The following is a 23163-nucleotide window of genomic DNA, read 5'->3' on the forward strand; positions in this document are numbered from 1 at the left end:
AGTGAGGAAGCTCAAAGCTGTCGGATTTCCAGATGTCAGTGGACATCGCAACACCCGTACTTTGAACAGAAGAAAGTGGATTGATTTGGCTGAAAGGATTTTAGGAGGCAAAACATCAAAAGATGGCAGGAAGCAAGAAGGAGGAGACACTGCTGGCTAGTTCCAGCCTTGGCACCGACTGAAACACAGGGAGATGAAGCCGGATCTAACAAGCCAGTTTCACTGGTTTCCTCAGCAATGCGCAGCTGAAACTGTAGGTTTGACGCAGTGAGAGGAAGGCAATTTACTGAGTTTAGTACTTCTACTTTCAAGCATGAATTCAACTCCTCACAACTGGTACCACCGTACTATTTGTTTACAACATGTTTATTTTCAGCATCAGTTCGAGTTGTCAGTGTATCTGTTCCCTAAGAGTATCATTATCGTACAATCAGCAATTCCTTACATCCTTCTCTCCCAACTTGGAATTTACTGAAGCTTATCCAATAGATAAGATTTGCTGTGACACATATTAACTACATCAAGAAACATTTTAAAAGAGCTACCAGGTATCAATTTTGCTACTCTGAATGTCCACACTAAAAAGGCCTCCCTAGATGTGTCCTGTGCATTTAGTTCTCAACTTCTGAAATCAAAATGAAAAGTAGTAACCCCTTGTACTATATTTGCCGAAGTAACTGAAGACATGAAGCAACTTATACTACAAATACAAATACTATTAAAGCACAGCCTCCTGCACATTCATGCTATTTAACCCTCCCCACCACCAGTGGTGGCAATGCCTTCTCCTCTTCCTCTTCCTCAGGCCCATCAGCATGGCCAACAGAGCTGCAGCTAAACCGGAGCCGTGCACATGCTGCCAGGTCCCTGATGTTTAATTTGCCAGTCAACCATAGGTCTGAAATACACTCAATTCTTGAAACACTTCCTTTTTTTTTTTTTTTTTTTCCCCTTCCCTTTCTTATTTATGAATATTCTCTGTATTTAGTACTTCTGAAAGTAACAGACAAGATGAATGATTAGATATCCAGCAGGGCTAAATCAGTGAAGCTCCCTTGGACTCGGTTCATAATGCATATAATTTCAGTGCAAGGTTCTTCCCATCCAGCCCTATCAAAGGGCCCTAAACAAGTCCAGTTATAGATCTTTCTAATCACTGCCTAATTTAGGAGTGAAAGGAATGATGCCATGTAAGAAAGAATGAGGTCTGTTTTCACCACTAACCTGAGCTGAGACACTACATATGAGCAATTAGGACCCTAATCCTGTACCACTTAATTTCCCAATTGCTTTTACTGGTTTTTAAAACAACGGATTATTGCTTCTTGTTTTCTTCATGAAAATACAGCAGGTACAATCAGGTACTCTAAATCCCCTGCATCTGAATAGACGAGAATCTGTGGTGCTCCACCTGCAGCAACCTCCTTGCTCCTAACACGCACATGCAGAGTGGCTGATTGCAAACCCAGCGCCATGAACCTCACGGCTGACTGTTAGGTTTTACCTACACGATTCCTGCAGAAATAGCAGGAACCCAAAGTCCCAGGGAGTTATAATAAGCTGACTTCAAGACAACCAACAGGAAGGGCGGCTGGGAACACGTGCACACGCAGTGAGTTTCGGACGGCGATAACTATGCAAGGCAGGGCGATGTCTTTGGGAAATCCAGCAACTTTTTCTTCCCACAACCTGCCACACCTCCTGCTTTCTTCGCAGCGACTGACTTGTCAGGCAGCCTCACTCTTGCGCCTAGCACAAGTTATCCATCTTCCAGTCTCTCTACCAAATCTCACCCAATCTGTCTGCTCGCAGACTAGTAGTATCCCTGTTTCTCCATGTCCTTTGGCGACACACCTAAAAGGCCCAGCTGCTTTTTCTAAGAATTGTCACTGTTTTAATATGTAACATATGAAAAGCTCTGTCAGTACACAGTTACTCCTATAAGCAGTGGAAATACTGTGTAAAACTGCAGTGCAAGGTGAGGGCTTCACATCCATGAAATACAACAGATTTTATCCATGCCTGCTTTCAATATGCTATGGCTGCCAAGGGCCGGCAGGCTCAGCAAACAGCCTGGACGAAATCTAATGGAGGCTACAAAGTCAAGATGTTGTTTGATTCCTGTTTTAAAAAAATATTGGCAAGATTCATAGGCCAGTGGCAGGATTCAGAGACCAGGGCTGATGCCTTCAGGGGGCCAAGTGATTCAACCACACAGAAAAGAAATACCTCTGCAACTGAAAGGATTAGATTCTCGCTCCTATTTATATCCAAGTACCTTTGAAAGACCATCTTCTATCCCAGCCCTCTACCAAAGAAGGAGAAAAAAACCCCAACACTATGCCACAATCTTCAAACACTTGTGTATTTATAGCTGTTCTCATTTCAGTCAAATTTCACAGTGTTTATGGTCAGCAAGCTCTCCCTCACAATACTGTACTTCACCACAGAGTGATGCATGATTGGTCTGGAAATATTATGCCATGTGGAATATAAGGTTTTTTTTAAAGATCCACAGTTTAGGAATGCAAGTTATGTGGGGTCATCACCTATACCTGTCCACTTGTAACACTTAAACCCCTGGTTTCTAACACACAGTGCCTGTGCCTTCCCCTTGTTTCCCCCAGAGTAATGTTTTATCACTAGGAATCATGCATAGATGCAGCTTCATGCACAACATGAGGCAGAAAACCCAAAGTATTTTTCTGATCTTTTATTTTTGCACAGGATAAGCTGATCATTAAGAAAATCCCACTCTAACTGCATTTCTTTTTCAGATTCATGTGATGAACACAGATTTTTAAAGCTCAAAAAGCTGTTTCACATCTGCAGATTTCTAGTGGTTGGTTGTCGCACTCTGTAATCAGATTTTCTCTGGAAAATCACCTCTGGAGTTGGTTTTTTACCTCAGTGGTCGACGACTATAATTAATTAGAACAGAAGTGGCTGTCTGTCTGTCTGAATAATGGAATGAGACACAGCTGGTAAAACTAACAAAGCATAAATGTAATGTCTTGACCACTTGTCGCTATTACAAAATCCTACAGGATTTTTCCCTTGTGTATTAGTGTTGCGTGGGGATAATTACATTCTGTCTACTTAAACCTTTAGTTTAAATAGCTACTGTGGTCACATATAGATAGATATTTGTGTATCTAGCTCCTACTTAAGAGATATAACTGCTGTTGAAATCAGGAACAAACATACCTTTTGAACATGGTTTATATATGACATAATTAAAGACAAGAATTTCTATAAAGAGCCTATGCAGTCTGCAGTTTAGTAAGGTAAATTTTCTATTTAGCTAAAAAAACATACATTTCCTACAATAACCAGTTATCCACTTAGGTAGAATATGCTATAAAGTCTATTATTGCTCTTTTTAAGTCAGAGACCATCACTGTCATGAAAAACACACTCTGCAAGCAAGGTCTCAACAGTGAAGTAATACTTCAGCTTCCTCACTAGAGAGGCCAAAAATTAGAAATATTAAAAAAAACAACCCAAAACCTAACTGATGCAGTTCAAACAAGTAGTTAAGTTGTTAGCCCTGCAGAATGGAGGAAGGGATCCTAATTATTATTATTATTATTATTACCATCATCATCATAATCATAATCTAATCCAGCTCAGTATATTGCAAAGTACTGCAAAATTTTGTATCTGTGGGTGCAATTTGAAGATCTGTGAAATCCATTTTTATTGTGCATAAACATTTTTGTACACAGTTATTAGCTTGACAAACGATGTCTTTATAGTATCCATAATAGAACATGTGGCCAAATATGTAACTGAAGTGTTCCAGGCAATATGGAGAAACAGTTGTGCTCATGTAGAAATTAGGCTTTCCAACAGAGATCTCTAAAGCCCCATTTGTACTTGAAAGACATGTCTCTTGTTTCGCTTTATTTTTTGCTAGCCAACAAATACCTCATCTGTATTCTGCAAAACACACCTTTCAACTGTGGGAGGAAAAACAATGTTTTAGCATTCTGTGAGGAGGGAAGATAAGGAGGGGGAGAAGGGGAGGGGGCAAAGACGGATTATTTCCCCAGTTACCTGGAAGATCAGAAGTGCTCTTCTAATTCACAAGCTTTTTCATACGGATAAAGAAGGAAGTTGTTTCAGGGAAGTGTGAGAAAGATTTTACAAATGCAGAAACTGGATCAGAGAAAAGTCATCTCTGCATTTATGTTCCGGCGGCAAATTTGGAGTTGCTCTTTCTGATCTACAAAAGTGCCTTTTACCTGGAATACAGCACAGTATAGAGTAGTAGATAACTTACAACCCCAGTGTGGCAACACTAATTGTGCAGTCTGTTACTGCCTGTTCCTACAACGATGGGCAGGGGTGAAATATATCATGGATCTGGACCTCACAAAAGGAAAAGGACTGTTCTAGAATATATGTACACGTGTGTGCATGCATGTATTTTTAGAACATATAGCAATTGGAAATACTAATACTTTGTATCGAAATTCTTAGACAGAATACAGTAAAACATGAGCTTTAGATAAATTGCAATAGTTTTCCTAAGGAGCCATTCATCATATGGGCAATATTACCATGTACTTCCCCCAGCTATGGCAGTTCAGAAATTGGCTGCTCTTTGCTGACTCTTCACTGAGAGAGGTATAGTGAGAATCATCAAGGGGGTAGTTTAAAGTTGAGATGGCACACACTGGGTTCATTAGCATGACAGGATGCAAAACGGATGAGTCAGGTTTCCACTCCAGTGTTAACCCAATGCTGTCCCTTCAAGGGTACAAAAAGCTGATGGCCCTATACTTACAGTAATCAACACCAAGAAATTAATCTTTTGTAACAAGGAAGTTCTAGAGACCTCACTTTCAAAACAATTTTAATTGAAGCATGTTACTTACAGTACTGTGTAGAGATTAAGAGAAGTGTGAAAACCAGATGCAGGACTGCACTCAAGCAATCACACAAACACCGATGTTATTCAACATTCCAGCTGCTAATTAGCAGATGGATGGTATCTGAGTAATAGCTGGCTGGTGCATATATGACCACACATCTGTTTCTTACCTCCCTGCATCACTCTGCATGTTCACAGCCTACACACAACTCTCTCTGAAAGTCCTAATTAATGCATAGCTTGTGTTGCAATAAGCAAAGAAACTGTTTTCACCTCCTGCAGGAAGAGATCATCTACAAATGTCGTCCACTACTGTTGAACATTTACATATGGAGTTTAGTACATTACGTTTAAGGAGCAGACATTTCTGAAGGCCTGGTTTATTAACTACGAGCCTAATAGACAGAAGGGCTGTAGGAAGCTTCCAAGAATCAAATACCAATCTGTATCACAACACATTTCATTCTAAACTTCACTTGCTTAAACCGGCTTCCTCTGCAATTCCTAGTACGCATTTCCCGTTGGCGTGCTCTCCTGCGCTGGGGTTGTGCTCAGCACCCCTCCCAGGGCTGTGTGCAATAGGTAATCCAGCACAGGCTGGCAGGGATACCACAGTTTTCACTTGTTGAGCAACTCAATGTGCCAGCCTCACTAGTTAATCACCTTCTGTGAAAAACAGATACACAAGACAGTCCGGATTTCTGCCTTATGACAGAAGGCTGTTACAGGCAGTATCAGTAATTACTTAAGTCAGGGAAACTGCACCTAAGAACTTTGATCATAGCTGCACACAAACACTATTCCAAGCCACTTACTATGGACTTAAGTGTCACACATGGGAACCTATGCGCTGTCCTCCTGGGTGCGGGTGTTCAGCTCTCCAAAAGACTGAGGAAACGTCCTCTCAAGCTCTCAACCTGATCTTATAGTTAAAAGTAAGTTTAACGCCTGAAAGCTCAGCCTTATACATTTCCTAGCTACTCTCTGGATAGATTACACACAAGTGGACTCAGTGTTCAGAGGCTTCCTTTCTTTAAATATTGCTAAGCTCTTGCCTCAGTGACATCACACAGTAAAGAGGTATACAGTCTAAAGACGGGATGTATGAAAAAATTTCTTTTTTATCAGCTTTGAATTGCACTGAGGAATCTTCTAATCTTACGACACAGCCTAACCCACCTTCTGTTCAACACCCATAGTTCTGTGTACCTTTTTATTTCCCCACTCTTTACCTAGACTCAAAAGTAAACAATTCCAAACTTTTTGGTCTCTATTTATATCAAAGTCTGTTCACAGCTTTCTGCTGTTTTCCTGTTTTCTACATCCGCAGTGTGTTTCTGTGCTGCAGCAACACTTGAACGCAGCATTCTAGACAAAGGTGAAATGTTGATTTATGTAACAGCAGCGTAACATTTCACATCCTATTTTTATTGATTCAAAATATTTTATCTGGCTGCAACTATATTCTCTAAAGTATTCAGCCCTTCATAGTGATGCTTTGGTCCTTTTCCTTAAATTACACAATTAATTAGGATCCAATTAACTGTATTAATAGCACATACTTTGCTCTCCACTATGAATTACTTTGCATGAATCAACATTGAATTTCATCCATCATTCTGTTGACTGCTGACCTCATTTGATTAAATCCTAATATTCCTCTTCAGACTTCACTAATACACAACCAAATATCATTACACTGTATTACATTCACCATTTTTTAAGATATTCTGCTCCAATTGTGGAATTATAGTTGACTGATGAAACTCACTCCTATTCTTCTGTCTCTAGTCACATTTTAATGCAAATTGACTTTTTATGTACCTACTTAGAAACTATTTAGTATGTCCATGTCCTTGCTCTTAGATGTTGACATACAAGTGAAAAATTAAAGATAAATTTATTAATATTGGACAGTATGTGCTAATGTTAATATACAACATAAAGCACATACTTTCTAAACTTTTTTTTTAATTCTGTCAGCTTATTTTTCCAGTATAATACCCATTTTTCTGAGGTTATTACAGCTTAACATCTCTTTGCCTGTTTTTCAACGACATAAAAATTTAATCTTCTTTTATTACTTCTGCAAAGTAGATGAATATCATTATCTCCATTTTATAAATAAAGAAATTAAGGAGGAAAAACAATAATGATTTCATCAGGATTGCACAGGAAGTCTGTGGCAGAGGTGCCAAGCAAACTTGAAATTGTTGGTGAGGCCTATTCACTGATGACCAAGTCTTCCATTCCTCATACCATTTCAGCCCTTCCTTTAGTTTTCTAACATCAAGGGAATTTATTTTCCCCATACACTACCTAATAGGCTTGTCAAAAGGGGATGTGGTTTGAAACCTGTGTTACATAGCACAGCAACAAATGTATTTGCTGGAGGAGCACCCCCAGCCCCAAATACTCATGGCCAGTTGACTGATCATCTACATTGTAATAGCCTATCAAAAGTGACAGGTATTCACCGTGAGAGCTGCAGCTTATTACCAACAAAAGCAACATGCACCTTTCATCCTGGTAATTAAAACAAACAAGCCAGTACCTTTATCAGGGAGGAAAAAAAAAGACCAGGTTTGCAACACAATGATTCCCGACAATGTCTAGCAAATCTTTTACTGGTATGAACGGTAATTTCTTCAGGAATATCTGAATCTGCTGGAAAGAAGTCAAGATCGTTTCCTATTGAAACAGCTGACAGGTTCTGCAAGACAGCATTATCATTCTTGGTATCAGCTGCAAAGCATTGAACATGAAGGAAGAGACCGAATAGATGAAAAACCATGAAATGGGTGGCCAAGCTGAGGTACTGGAGTGGAATACTGGAATGGACGACCGACTCTCCTCTGGAAAACACACGGAGATGACCCTTACATCAGCCTATGGCTCTACAGTTTCTCAAAGCAGATGGTTTATTCTGGTCAGATGAGCTAGGTTTTGAAACCAACAACAATAGAACTATCTGAAATTCAGTAGGAGATGTACAGCATGAGCTGTCCAAGAACTAAGATACTGATCCCCACCACCACATAGAGGGGTTCACCCCATCTTACAGACCCCCGTGTCTGATTGAAAACAATCCTAGCCCAACCAGCCTTAGTCATACTGATTTGTGTATACACACTTTGTTATCTTAGACCACAAAAAAGAACATTCTAAATCTTGGTAAAATATCAAAGAAAGAAAGATTGTTTTGGAGGACTGTGCTGCCAAGAACACAATAATATCACCATCAGCCCCCATACATTTGTTATTGCATTCAGCACAAGTGCCGGATGAACATCTGCACTGTAAAAATTCAGCCCATTAGCTCCTTCAGCTTGTTAGCATATTTTAATACTGTGATCACAGCTTTCTATTTCTATCAAGGTGCTACTAGGTGCCAGACTCAGTATTCACATAGTGCGTCATTATTATCTCTACACCCCCCAGGTCCTTAATCTGTCTTCTATGAAGCTATTACACAGCAAGACTGAAACAGAAGGAAAGAAGAAGGAGAAATCTGAGAAGGAAAGAGGAAGCTACCAGTGTAGCAATACCACTGGGAAGAGAAGTACAGCTGTGATCTTATCATGTATGGTTGGACTAACGCTGTGTTACATACATCTCTCTCTACCCTCTTAGACTGTTATTGTTAAGTTAGAGAAAAGTCATCTATCACATACAAAATGCAATTAATTTAACAACTCGCTCTTCTGATCTGTTTTCCTTTAGCTCCTAACAGTGGCTTAGTATAAACAGTTGATCAACTGTCTCATTTATGGTCTAAACAGAATGTCAAAAAATATTTTAGCCTTGATTTTAACCCTAAACCTATAATTAGAAGAGTAGGTATTTTTAAACAGAGATCCCAATTTATGTTTTCATAGGAGCTGAGGTACAGATCTATGTTGCTGGTATTTTTCTTAATGCTAACCAGTCTGTATTCACTCCTTACGTTTGCATACAACATGCATGTAAATAAAACAAAAATGAGAGCAAGCCTACTGTAATATACACACATGTACTCCCACAGTATCTGATGCCTGTGTATTACAGTCACAGGTGACAAATGTGTTTTCTACATGCAGTAGGCTTTGTGTGTGCGTTTGTTTTTTTACACATCCAAGCCAAATTTAAGCCTACTTTCGTCACAAGATGAACTTGGTTCACTATTAAATATAAAGCTGTCACACAGTCCACAAATCCTGACCAAAAGAACCCCAACACCACTCAGAAAAAACAATAAGCTTAGAGAAATTAAAAATACCTGTTCCTCACAAAATAAGTGAAAAGACCCAGTCAAGTAGTCTTCCAGGTTCACATGAAGTCAGCACTTTCAAGCTTGCGTCCTACGTTCAAAATGCCTTAACATGAAAAGTATGGGCCGAATATAGAAGAAACCAATGTGCCCACACATCTACTGGTTAGCGATGGGTTGATGGGTCTTCACTTGTTCTTACACTTATGAAATGAGACATTTTCTCTTTACCTCAGTTCCTGCCCTTTCTAAATGCCAAATTCTCTCAGGAGGACAGAAATCCCATGCTCCTCTTGCAGAGCAGCACAGCATTCCGTCAAGGAACCAGATTTACAGGGAAAAGCACAACTGTTTATCTGATTTGCTTATAGTCTTTCACTTAGCATCTGCAACTGGCCAGTGCCAGATTCAGTATAGGGCTAGCTGGGCCTTTGATCTGACCCAGGACAGCTGTTCCTATGATCTCATGTAACTAGCTAACATTATTCCAGTAAAGTCTCATGTCTTAAGCCAAACTGGACTCTGTTATTGAAATGCTGTATTACATTCTACTAGCATGGGTTCATTCCAAATGAAGCCAAGCCCATGAAGGGTCATGAGAGACCCCTTCTGATGCTACATTCTTCTGTTTCATTTCTCTGTAAGAAAAAGTGACAAATGATGAGATTTCCAGAATGGGGGAGAAGGGCAAAAGCAACAATTAGCTCTTAATTCCCAAACTCTCCTGTATTCGGGGAAAGGTCTTTAAGCATATGATTTAGTGAGGCAAGGACTAAGGCATTTAATAACAGTACTGTTTCATGGAAACCTTAAACCAGTCAAGGATAAACCACCACTGAATGGAGCCACTTGTACTGCCCTCTGCTTTGTGCCAGCACAAGAGTTTGCACAGTTTAGCTGAGAACAGATCCAAAGACATGACAACAGCCAAAACAAAGTAGAAGTTTCTCAGAGTTCATCAGAACCAGACCAGGTCTCCAACCCAATTCCTGTGTGGCTGCACGAGCACTTGCGCAGGGACAAGTGAGGGAGCAACTACAAGGGGCAACACTGGCTTATGCTGGTTTCAAGCACCTGCAAAACTGTGGAAAAAATAGCGTTTCTCAGACTTCCCAGTCTGAGAAAAACAACTGCATGCTAATGGCCAAAGCAACATGCTTTGGTTAAACACTACACAATACGGGAAAACATCATTTCACATGCAATGCAGACCATAGAGATCACTGAAAAGCAAGGATTTCTTTGTGCACCAACATGATGCTGTATGTTATGCTACACAGAAACTTCAGACAGCTATTTTTCAGTGTGCCTTTATTTATACCAGAACATACAAGCAAGCTTCCAATGCATCTTCATCTCAGTTGTTACTTTAAAATAGAAGAGGATGAGCCTGCTTAAGAAAAATTAAGGTGGCTCATTTCAACAGGGAGATGAAGAGTTTCTTGAGATAAAGGGTCAGATATGCATCTGCAGAATGAACAGCAATCAAGCATCACAGTCTGCAGCACTCCTAGGGAAGGAAGGTCATCTAGTTTGACTCTATGTCCCTTTTTTGTAAGGGTTTTTTAAAAATTATTTTGTATTTTTAAAAAAGCTGCCTCAAAGCATGTTCTCTGCAACACTTTAAACCATATGAAAATATAGGTAATCTTCATGCTACCTAAGCACCTGAACAACTTCCAATGCTGTACAGACAAAATAGTTTGTGACTGCTCCTCTAGGCTGATATTAGCCAAGTGCAAACACAGCACAAATGCAGTGCTCCTAATGACCATTTACCAGCAATAACCAATCTCAATGAATGACAAGGAAAGTGGTGGCTTTAAAATCCACACAGAAGGATTTCAGAACTGCATCTAAAACTTACAGAGATTTAGCCAGGCTGCCCCTAGTGCACTGTACAGTGTGACTCCTGCAAATGAAAATGGAGAGAGGAAGGACAGCAATGAGCAATACTTACTAATGTGGACTGAAAATAAAAATCAACAAAAGTTGCTCAGTTCCACTCCATTTCTGATGCCATGTTCGAGCACTTACTAGTTGTATGTGAAATAATGTCTGAAAATAATTGTCCTACAGTTTATTCTCTTCCTCTCTCCAGGGGGAGAATTGTGCCTATGGTAGGATACTTTGCTGTGGTTTTTGTACTTCAGTTTTAGGCCTGCATTTATGAAACATTTTTGCTACCATGCACTTCTGGTGAAGAAAACAGTTTGAAAAAGAGTGCTTTTAGAGTCTGTGGGAGGCCATTTCCCTGCTTCATACTGGTCTGCCTCTTGCAGAGCCAAGCATACCTGTAAGATAGAAAGTCACATCATGCCTGGCACTACTACTACTGAGAGTTCTACCCTGAAGTTTAGGCACTCAGATACATAAAAATCAGCCTTTGAATGAAGATTTTAATACACTGTACATTTTGAGCACTTCAAATTCTCTTCCGCATCTGTAAGAAATCAGTAGCAGAAAAAGGAAACAGGAGAAAGCAAAAGCATTACCAGGCATAATTGTACTAAACTGTAATGTTTAGTACTAGATGAAGTTTCTGAAAAGCTAATAGGAATTGAAGGAGGGGTGAATGAAATGTGTATGAAGAACAAACACAAACAGTTCTAACAATTGTTGCTTCCAGATCTTGATTAAAGGTGATACAACTGACTGACATACTTTACGAATGAATAATATAGCATTTCAGAGCTATTGAAATTCCCATGTTTTCATCTGCAGGGCACTGTGAGCTTTTATTTCTTTTCTCATTAACTGTAAAAATATGATTAACATTCAGCTGGAAACTTTGTGAAATAGAAATTCCTTACCAGGAGCCGAGTTCAGCCCTGTTTGTAAGCAGATGCAAATACCTGACATTGTACTAGCATATTTCACGGTTGTTATTGGCCACATATGTGTGTCTGGCTTGTCCGAGTTGCTAATACTGTAAGGCTCCGGATGAAGAAGGGGCAAACTCTAGCATTAGTGAATTCCACTGCAGTTTTATTACAGAATTCACGGGACCAGCATTCTACTTCCTTTACTAAGCACCAGGAAATACAGTATTTTTTAAAATACATACGAAATATTAAAGGAAAACACAAGATTCACCTTAATGTTTTGCTTTTTTTTTTTCCAAATTTTCAAGCTCATATTAATTACTAACGTTCCATGATGTGCTTCAAAAATATGCAAAGATGAAATGATTTCAAAACAAAGTGCAGAATCTGCTCATAGCACTTTAAGAAACAAGACTGCACTATAGGCTGAAAACTGACTGGATTTTCTAAATAAAAGTATCTATCTAGTGTTTAGTTATATATACACAGAACTAAAATCCAGAACGCTATGGCTTGTTCTGTAACACAAAACCCAGAGAACCTCTTGCTTTTTAAATAAGTTAGCGTATGTATCAAATTAAGTTTTTGTTATTACTCCACCAGTCAAAAAATATCTATTGCTCCGTCTACATCAGAAATTTTTATTTCCTTATCATTAATTGTGCTTAGTGACAGAGAAAGGACAAGTAACAGCATGAGAGATCACTAAATAGCACAAGATCTGCCCTAGGCTACAGGTCTCACCTGGTTAACACAGCTTCTCCTTTCCAAACTGTAGGCAGCCTCATGTAACCTCATCTTAACAGCCGGGGACACACGGAGCCCCAAGGTAGGGAGAAGAGATGAATCCTTCCGAGCAAGTGGGCCAAATCGAGAAAAAGTAAGCAAGTAAATAAGCATTTTTGAAGCATATACTGTGACTAAACCAATCAATAAATACAGGTGACCGCGCAGTTTTATGCACGTGCTTTACGGCCAGATGATGGCTCTCCCAATCCACCCCCTCCCGAGATCTATACTCCCAGCTAAATCACCCCGCAGTCCCTGGACAGATGCGGCTGAAATCAATAGCATTGTCACACCATCCCTCTCCTTCCCCCCCGAAGCCCCGTAATAGCCAAGTTTCAGCTGAGATCAGTATTGACCGGCCCCCAGCACCAGCGGGGCCTCTCCTCCCGCCCAGCGGGGCAGGATCAGGCCGGATCGCTATCTGATTAGAGAGGAGCACGTCCTGACTTTCCCCAGTCACTTAAGCCGGCGTCTCATTGCTTGTCCTTAGAGACCACAGCTCCACTCAGGCAGAGAGCGTCTAGACAGTATTCATGATCCATCTGTCTGGCACAGCCAGGCTGATGACAAACTCTATTAGACCCGAAACAATTTTTTTTTTTTTTTTCTGCTCTTCCCTCCTCCCATCTCCCTTTTCCTCCGAGAAGCAGTAATCTGACACTGAAAATTACTATCATTGTTGCAATGCTCAAAATAGCAGTGCCAGACTTTCATTAACATCAACGCTAGACTGCTAAATATTTAAAGAAATGGATAAATTTCACCTGAAGTGGGACAGCCCGGCACACATGAAAGCAGAAGCACAATCAAAATGTAAATCTAAGCGGTTGTTTTTATCTGCGCAAATTCAGTGTCACAGTCAGAGGGGGATGCCGAAGGTCTCTTTAAACAAAATATTTTCCTTTGATTGAGCTTTTTGTTTTTAAAACAGAATCATTCTCCAACCCCCTGCAGATCCCTACAAGGCTCAGAGCTGACAGAAGTAGGTGGGGGTGGTGAAAGGGAGAGCTATATATTTGATTTGTTTGGGTTTTTTTTACCTTGCAGAGGAAAATGAACTCCTACAGCAAACTCTTCTGTGCCAAAACAGCCATGACACATCACCTCCATCAATGCTGACAACTTGAAATTTGATGTAGACATAATTTTCACGACAAGAAGGATTTGTTCTCCCTTATTTTAGTCATCTTTGAATTCTCATGCATGTCAATATTTGTGTTTCATATGGCCACACATACATACATATCACAGCACAGATAACTACCTGTACTGTTTTCCACCAAACAACTAAAGAACTAAAATCTCCACCATTGCAACCCTTCTCAATTAGACATGACTTGGATACTGCAGTCTGCAGACAACAGACTACACTTCCCATTTCAAAATCTAATTTACTTTTAGCAGGACAAGGGAGGCTGATCGTTTGTTGTGAAACAAAGGGAAATGCTCGAACAAATGAACTGTGTCCTGCTAGAAGCAGGCACATTGTTTCAATTCCTCAGAGTCCAAATTTGCAGGTCACATGGAGTGGCAAGCTGCTGCCAAGGCCAAGTCTGCGATGTTGAAAATCTTACTCTTCATCTCATTTTTCCTATCGTGGCTTTGTGCCATTAAATACACCCTTGACCTCCAAGTAATGTTAAAAGAACAGTTGTCTCCATTATCTCAATCAATAAGTCTTTATAGTTGACGAAAATAAAAACAGCAAGTAGACCTACCAAAAGTTGACACAGGCTACTTTGCAGAAGGCTACCTGTACGGAACTGCACAGGAACACTGGAGCGTCCTCACTGAGCAGGGGGAGGTAGGCTTCCACATGCATCACCAAACCCACGTTAACAATCCCAGTGTAAACCAAGCAAGCTGCTACCTTAACATGTTTGGCTTAAATGCCTTAGCATACACGTTGACCAACTTGCTGGATTGCAGCTTGTGCTGCCTAAAATCAGACTCTAACACACCTTGGAGCTGATGCAGATCTTCCCCGGCTGCCCTCTGATTTCTCTGTGCTATACAGACTAAATTGCCCATGCAGCTGCATTAAGGAAACCGTACCTATAAGTCAGCAGAGGAAAATTAATAAAACCAAAGGGCTGCAGAAATACACATTTTGTTTAACTTTGCACACATGAGACATCTTATTGAGTTCAGTAGCAACATTCAAAAGACTGAATTAACAGCCTTCACACTGGAGCCAGGTAAGAATAGCAAGGAGAGAGGAACACCATGTCTAGGAGATTTAAACTCCTCTAACACAAATGAGAGAGCGTCTGCTATAATCACGAGATCCAGGGAGCAGGTCACCCACAAAAAATATCTTTCTATACCACTGCTCATGCAACTTAACCAAACTAAACAATAAGCTCCAATGAGACATTCTGGATTTGGCTGCTGGCAAGAGCACAAATGAGAAATGCTTCAGCAGCCGGGAAATATGGGCTACTGCTAACATGGCACATACTGCTTAAATAAACTAAAGCAGAATTTCCATATGAAAATTTATTTATTTAGACATCGTTTGCGGGCAGTTTATGTCGACATTATTGGCGGGCAGTTTATGTCGACATCATTTGCGGGCAGTCTATGTCTTACTGTGAAATCAGATGAACATTGTTTCTACCATGGGAGGATAGAAGGTTTGAATACCGTTTGAGAAAGGGATTCTTTGAAGAAACAGCAGAGGGGAAGGCATACCACAGTAGTGCCAACATGCTCTACATAAAAACAAGAGCAGTCCCAGGGAGGAACAGGCCACCCTGCTGGGATGTAGACTGGCGCACACTTACACATGGCTCCTTTCAACTGTTTCCTCCCCATTCAAGAGCTGTGCACAAGCAAGAAGATGCAAGAGCAGAGCTGATATGTAACACTGACCAGAAAGAAATTCCTGCTTTAAAATTCCTGATGTGATTTTTCTTTTTTTAAACACTCATTTTCTTCTTATTGAGCTGTATTACTGACTTGTCACTAATTAGAGGCCAATGAATGTATGTACGGACGTTTCAAGTGCATATACTCTGGTGTACTCTGGTAGGGACCCCCATTAAAATCATTGAGGAAAAGCATGCACAAGTTTCTTAATTCAACATGTCATCCCTCTAAGGCCTGGGGACCTCACTTCAACAAGTATTCTAGAAACATTTTTTCAAGGCTCTAACAAGCCAACACAACCAACTGCCACGTCCATAATAATGCTCTTTCCTGTTACTAGTTGGCACTGATTTCTACCATGTAGCAGTCTGTTTAATAGCCAAAACATGATAAATAGCACTAATCCTCATTTGTTTTAAATGCTGTTTATGGTTGTATTATTTTTCCATCTGGCTTCCAACTTTTTTGTCTTTGTTTCACCATTAGGACCCTGTTTCACTGGGTTTTGGTTTTTTATTTAAAACAGAAGTCCCATTATTTACCAGCCCTTGTCACACAGTTCCTATTGCAATGAAAAAGTACAGTCACTATTGATATCCCCAAATGCAACAAGTAATGAACTGCTCACTCTGCCACAAGGTAAGCAAAAAGTTAAACACCTCCGAATGCTCCTAGCAATAAATCAAATCTTTCCTCTGCAAATTCCTCATTTGCAGTGTTGTTACAAAACCAGCAAATGCAGTTCTTGAAGGACTTAATGAGACCTAATTATTCCTCTTCACTCAGCACTGGGGAGGTCTGAAGTAGCAGGATTATTGGACACCATATTTTAGAAGGAATCAGAGAAAATGAACAAATATAACAGATTTAAGGAAACATAATTCATGTGAACAAACTGGGGTTTATTATTTTTTTTAAACCCTCCCAGAGGGTAATTGACAGATGGGTGGTAACAGTCCTTATGTCTGTAAAAGGCTGATATAAGAAGGAGTCACTCCCCTATCCCCATAGGTGGGACGTGACAGAAGGACGCAAACTATTTTTCTCCAAGTCCACTGAAAAGTAAGAGAAATGCTGCCACCCTGACCTGCACGACTTTCCAGAGACAGGATCATGAAACACGCCAGCCAAAGTTCCTGTGCAAGCAGTAGGAAACCTGCCGCTGAAGGTTTTTTAGAGATACATTTTGTTGGGTTTGGTCCGGATAAACTTTACACTTCTGGAAGTGAAGGGGATGACGAGCCAGCTGACAGGCACCATTCCCTTTCAGGCATGCCTGTCTTCCTGTTCGTGACCTACCGTAATGCCTGAGGGGACAGATGTGACTTAGGGGAAGCCCAGGAAGTCTGCAGATCCTGGATCAAGCAAGTAACGATATTTCTACAGTCCAAAGGCCTTTTGAGGAGAAGGCCAGCACACGGTGCCAACACACTGCTGTGATAACTGCATGATTGCCACCACCAGCACAGAGGGGTACTGAAAAATCACCAGCGCCCTGGCTATCAGACCTCAAGCTGAAGGAGGCTTTGGGAGTTCCACCTAGGAGCTCCTCCTAGGAACTTGCAGGGTGCCACTGTCGCACTGCAGTCACACAGGGCCACCACCTGCGATGCCCCAACTGCTGCTTGTCACCAAAGTCCTTCCCTCCATTTGCTACCACAGTGGTTTTAATGGCTCCTTTTAGACAAATGGTTGTGCTGGCTTTGTTTAAGAGAATAGCTGTACCGTATCCCAGTCAAAAAAATTCCTCCATTTGAACTTTAAAGATATGCTTACAAGTTTTGCATGCACAAATAATAAGGCATAACTTTCTTACAACTCAAAAGCCAAAGTCAACCGAAGTTCATGGGCATGTGACATTTTGATCTGGACCCACTACCAAAGCCTGTGGCTAGTCCTGGGGCTTTGGAAAGAGTTCAACTCCAAAAAACAACAAAAAAAATGAAGTAACATAAAAGCGTATGTAGGCCATTATCATTTCAAAACTTCTGAAATCACTGCGGAGGTACCAAAGTACTGCAAAGTACAAGATTTAGAAACATTTACAGTACAACATTTAGAAACATGTTCATTTGGAGGTTAGGTGGCAGAGGAGGAAAGGTGTATATCCAATGCCTGACTTCATCTTCTATTATGAATCCACTCCAGTGATTCTATCCTGCTTAATGGCATATGCATTCGTTTACCAAAATTACAGATACATGGTACTTGCAATTCCTATTATTAAACATAAAACCACAGATATTCCTAAGCCATAGTCACAACCAGAGGTGAAACAGCATGCTGAGGGATGCCAGTATTGGCATCCATTTGGGAAGCGGTAAGTAATGTTACAGCACTTCTATTGTACTTGTAGACCAGAAGCATTATTGGAAAATTTCTGCCCCATCCAGAAAGCTGAATTGTGGTTTAAAAATAAATTATTGCAGAACATACAAAAACAAAAATCAAAGTTTAATTTTAGTGTATATCACCGAGGGCAAAGCTCTAAGAGGGCAATTCTGGTGATAAGCCCTGGCATTCTCTGCAAGATATTTATACACCAAAGAATAGCAACAAAAGCTATTTTAAATATATACCTATAAAAGCTCAGTGACCTACCAAATGATGCTGATCTCAGCACTAATAAAATATATTTGATTAATAAGAATGAATGATGACTTTCTTAATAGTATTAATAGCATATAAAGACTGTCACACAAACAAAGCATAAAATGTTTTCTAGAACCTTGGAAAACAAATTAAGTAATCATTTATATATTACACTTTCTTTCTCAGAAGCTACATATGATCCATGTGATTATAACCTCAATGTCTGCAGCACAAACTCCCTTTGCATAACTACAACTGCCCAGGTTTGGAAACCTAGAGAAGGCGTGTCACAGGCCACTGCTTGTTCAGAGAAAACCAGTATTTACTTCCTCTGTCTCATCCCCCCCAGATATCATACTGCAGACCAAGCTTCCAAACAGCCTGATTTCTGAGGTAAACAGACATATTCAAAATACATACATACACGGATGCACACAAAGAGCCACTACTTACAGCTAAAGATGCCTGGAGGTGGATGCTCTGTTACAAGCAGACAGTTCTCTTCATCACTGTTATCCCCACAGTCATTCTGTTGGTTACAAATCAATGAACCAAGATACAAGCATTTACCACTGGCGCAGGTGAATTTGCACTCTGAAAGGCAAAAAAGAAACCAGAACAAAAATTTGTGAGGAAATTGATGCTTACCTTCTTCACTGCTAGAATGACTGATATTAAAGGTAGTATTTTTCAAGTAGATGCTATCACGGTAGACGGGTCTTTGGCACTTCAACACCAAAATAAATAATAAAGTATTTGTAGCATTGCACGTATAAATATATATGTGACACATTCTGGATCACCAGAATCAATCCACTAGTAAACCAAATTTGCCATTTGGGGAAATTCAACTACTTCTTAAAAAACAGATAGTATTTTTTTGTAGTTCATGTTGATTACAGTTCACTTCAGACAAAGACCGTGTTTTCATACATGTCTGTGTGGCACCTTGCATATTTGGGGCAAGACAGCACTATGAATAAAAATAATAATTGTTCCACATTAAAAGAAATCTTGCACAATGTAAAACAGCATCAGCTGTAAGGCAACAGTATAGTTTGTAACCAGGAACAATCCTGTCCAGACACAAGACAATTATTCCTTAACTACCTTCCCAAAGCCAATTTGCCAGTCTCCCAACTAATTACAATCAAGCACTCAGTGTCTGCACATTGAACTCCCACATGCCAGTTTGCTTTACAAAGTCAGTAAGCTTCTAAAACCTCTATGAAGTATCTGAATGCTATACACAGGTATGCTGTATTTTTCACATTTTATTCATTAGAAAAAAATGAATGGTTTCCCCTAAATACAGTTCTGTCATGAGAAAATTCCTGTGAGACCAAGTATTTAAACAAAAACTTTGTTACCTCAAGTTCCTTCTTACCTTTCTCCCTTTCTCTGCAAAAGGATGCAGGCTGGCTAACTAATCCTGTGTAAGATACCTCACTAGACTAATCTCTAGCTCTTAAAAAGAAAAGTCAAGGAAGAACTCCTTACCTCATCTCCCACTCAAAGTTTACACCGACAGGAGAGCTATGCAGTTACCCCTTCAGACAGGGATGACATTACCTCTGTCCTTGGCCTTTTGTTTACCGGTAAAGATTCAGTAAGTGCCAACCAGTGGTAGCTTATTTGTAGGCATTATAGTCCAGTGCCTTGTCATCTTGCATGCTTTTTCTTTAATTTTCAGAGCCCAGTCAGACAGGGCTTCAGTCTGACTGACTTGCCTTCTGTCTGAAGCTGTAATACCTCAGTATTTAAATAAGACGTTTTATACTAAGGATGTCTACTATGGTTGATAATTAAAATTCCATTGCCCTTCTGCTAAACTGATCATTTAAATGTTACTTCCAGAAACAAAGCTTTATAGTAAATATTTGAGATGTAATTAAGAAATGTTCACAAAAATATACATGCAATTATAAAAAGCTTTCTCACTAGGCTTGTTCCAAAGTCAAATACACTACACATATAGAACAGAGGACATATTATAGCTAGACAAATGATAATTTAATCATTACAATTCCAGCATGTTGACGAAATCTGGCGATTGTCATTCACAAGCAGAGGAAAAGTAGATGGAATTAGAAACACTCACAAGTCGTTTATTAAAGTAGTGCCATACCCTGAACCCTGGCCTTCCCCAAGACTGCAGTTTGGGTTGGCCGATTCTGCTTCCGAGAGATGATCTCTGGTCCTTCCCAGCAAAGAGATAACGTTTGTCCATCTTCAACACTATCAACGAGAGACTTTCCTTTAATCTTAACGGCACTTGGACTTAACTCTGAACTGAGACAACAGAACCTCTAATTCTAAAAAAACCCTAAAACAGTTACTGAGGTGTCATATTTACCCACACATATCTGATGTGTAACATAAGCACAGTAATAGCAAAGAAGAGGAAAAATACATTGGGAAAGGGAACGAAATAATTTTTCTTAGAAAATTTGTAGGTAAAAGTGATTTTAGACTTCACTCTCAGCACTTTTCGTCAAGTATTAATGACATTTTAGTACACATACCAGCAAGAATCTGCTGCTGCAAAAATATACGCATAAACATGTGTAACATATAAAATGCTACTTAGGAATATAAATAAAAGCCATAAAACGCTACGCAAGAAAAACAAGCATTTCCTGTGGAAAAAAAAATCTATCTATTTCACTTGGTCAAACTGCACTTAAGAATCAGTGAGTATTTGCGTAAATAAGGTCCTCAAGATTTAAGCTTTTTCAGTCCAACCTTGTAGTACTTGAACTACTCAAATTGTACAATAAAATACTGTACAAACAGAATATTTTTCCCTGTTCCTTTCTCACCCTGCCTTTCCCTGTTACAACAAAGAACTGAAGAGGCATTTAAGGGCTTAGGTTTTCTGTTTTGAGTATAGACTATAAAAAAATTCATATCCAAACAGAGTAAGCCTTTGAAACCCAAGGAACTAAGAAGGTCATTAACAGTTACTTTTGGAAAGGAGACTTAAAAGATCGGTCTCAATATTAACAATCTGATAATTACAACACTTTAGGACTCATTTCTGCAACTTTATGAAGTAAAAAAGAGGAACAAGAAAAGAACAAAGCTGCCTTGGAAGATTAGAAAAGCTGGCTTGAAAGGGTTCAAACTTTCCAGGTATCTTAAATGAGTAATATAACACAGGGTGAAATTAAGAGTGGTAAAGGACACACTGCTTCTATTTGAAAGACAAATATCAAACACCATATTGCCTGAAGTTAGAACATTTGGCATGTTACTTTGGCCACAATATTTAATTCTTTCCTGTGTCTTTGCGTTGAGTCCTAATGTAAAGCTTTCCACGCTTCTCCCATGGCTGACACAAAATGCTCCAGCAAGATGTCAACTCAAAAGCAATTAAAGCTAAGAACTTTGGGTTTCTGTTTGCTACCAGATTACATGGTCTTCAGACAAAAGACCAAATGAAGCATTAAATTTTTAGTAGCTCTATTAAAGTCTTAAAGTTCTGGTTTTTAACTAACATTACCATAAGAGGACTAAACAGAGGAAAGAATTTGTGCTTTAAGAGGGTTTTTTTTCATCCTAGATAACAGACCACGTCAAAATTTGGATTAAAAAAAACAGACTCAATCATCTTTTCTTGTAAAATTTTATGGCTACTTCCTCCTTCCCTCAGACACATGAACATTGCCATTGTCGAGGTGCATAAAAAATAAGAGTCATGAGGCCTCCTGTCCCCTGTTGATGTGCCCACATTGACTGGAAGGTTGCTCACAATACCACAGGAATTCTGTCTTGATTTTAAAATGGATTGTGTTGTGAAAATCAGCTTGCCTTGTGATCTCCCACCAACTCTATTTGCCAAGAAAGCAGTCATCCCATACTGCGCCTGGCTGGGATGGAGTTAACTTTCTTCGTAACAGCCCCTACGGTGCTGTTTTGGATTTGTGACCAGAACAGTGTTGATAGCACACCAGTGGTTTGGCTACTTCTGAGCAGTGCCTGCACAGCATTGAGGAGCCTTTTTTTCCCACTCCGCTGCTCCCAGGAAGTAGGCAGGAGGTGGGCAAGAAGCTGGGAGGGGACACAGCCAGGACAGCTGACCCCAACTGACCAAAGGGATCCTCCATGCCAAACAGCATCATGCTCAGCAATAAGAAACAGGGAGTTTGTCTTCCCGTGGCTTGCAGACTTGCCTGGGCATCAGTCTACTTGTGGGAGGTGGTGAGTGACTGCCTTTGCATAACTTGTTTTCTTCCCCTCTTTCCTTTACTTATTAAAATTCTCTTTTTGCTGTTACTCTTCCTATTCTCTCCCCTGTCCTGAGGGGCGGGAGGGGGTGGTGAGCAAGCGGCTGTGCAGGTGCTTAGCTGCTGGCCAGGATCAACCCACAACACATGCACGTGCAAAAGTAACTTCTAAACCTAACAAAATTTAGTATCTAATGGAGGACACAAAAGTGCAAAACTTAGCCTGCGTAATCATGTTCTGGTGAAGACTGAAGGAAATACTCAAAGGAAAAAAGCATTGTAAGAAAGGGACAAATTAATTACATTATTCAATGAAAATACAGATACTTCTAAACACAGAACATAGTTAGCATCAGGTATTTGCGACTTGTAAATGAAAAGTCAGTACCTTAAAGTAGTTTGCATAGTAAATGCATTTAAACAGTGCGTGCTTTTACTAAAATCAGAAGAGAAGCCTTCCATGTAAAGCAAGGTGGATCAAAGTCAGGTTGATGGATATAGTGGAGAGCAAATATTTAAGAGTATTGTCAAACTGAAAGGCAGTAAATAAACCTGCAGAGGTCTGTACCAAAATATTAGCAGTGACCTCAAAGCACTCTGAGAGGGAAATCCAGACCAGTCCAGACTAGACCAATGTGCCTAATGACACACCAGAGAGCCCTTTTTAGTACAAAGTCCTCTATTTGGCCTGTCTAGACTAGAAGAGGGGGAAATGCTCCCGTTCTGAAA

The 23163-nt window shown here is 39.9% G+C and overlaps 1 protein-coding gene across 2 annotated transcripts in view; it reads right to left on the minus strand.

Moving 5' to 3' along the window:
• The window catches only part of LDLRAD4 (low density lipoprotein receptor class A domain containing 4), a 294876-nt gene that overhangs the window by 134749 nt on the left and 136964 nt on the right, over window positions 1–23163 (minus strand). For both annotated transcript variants that reach the window (XM_069778916.1, XM_069778917.1), the window contains one exon: window positions 18659–18799. In XM_069778916.1, coding sequence (XP_069635017.1) covers window positions 18659–18799 — 141 coding nt within the window. The remainder of the gene's footprint in view (window positions 1–18658; window positions 18800–23163) is intronic.

Source organism: Haliaeetus albicilla, chromosome 3 (assembly GCF_947461875.1).
Source record: "Haliaeetus albicilla chromosome 3, bHalAlb1.1, whole genome shotgun sequence".
Lineage (NCBI taxonomy): Eukaryota > Metazoa > Chordata > Aves > Accipitriformes > Accipitridae > Haliaeetus > Haliaeetus albicilla.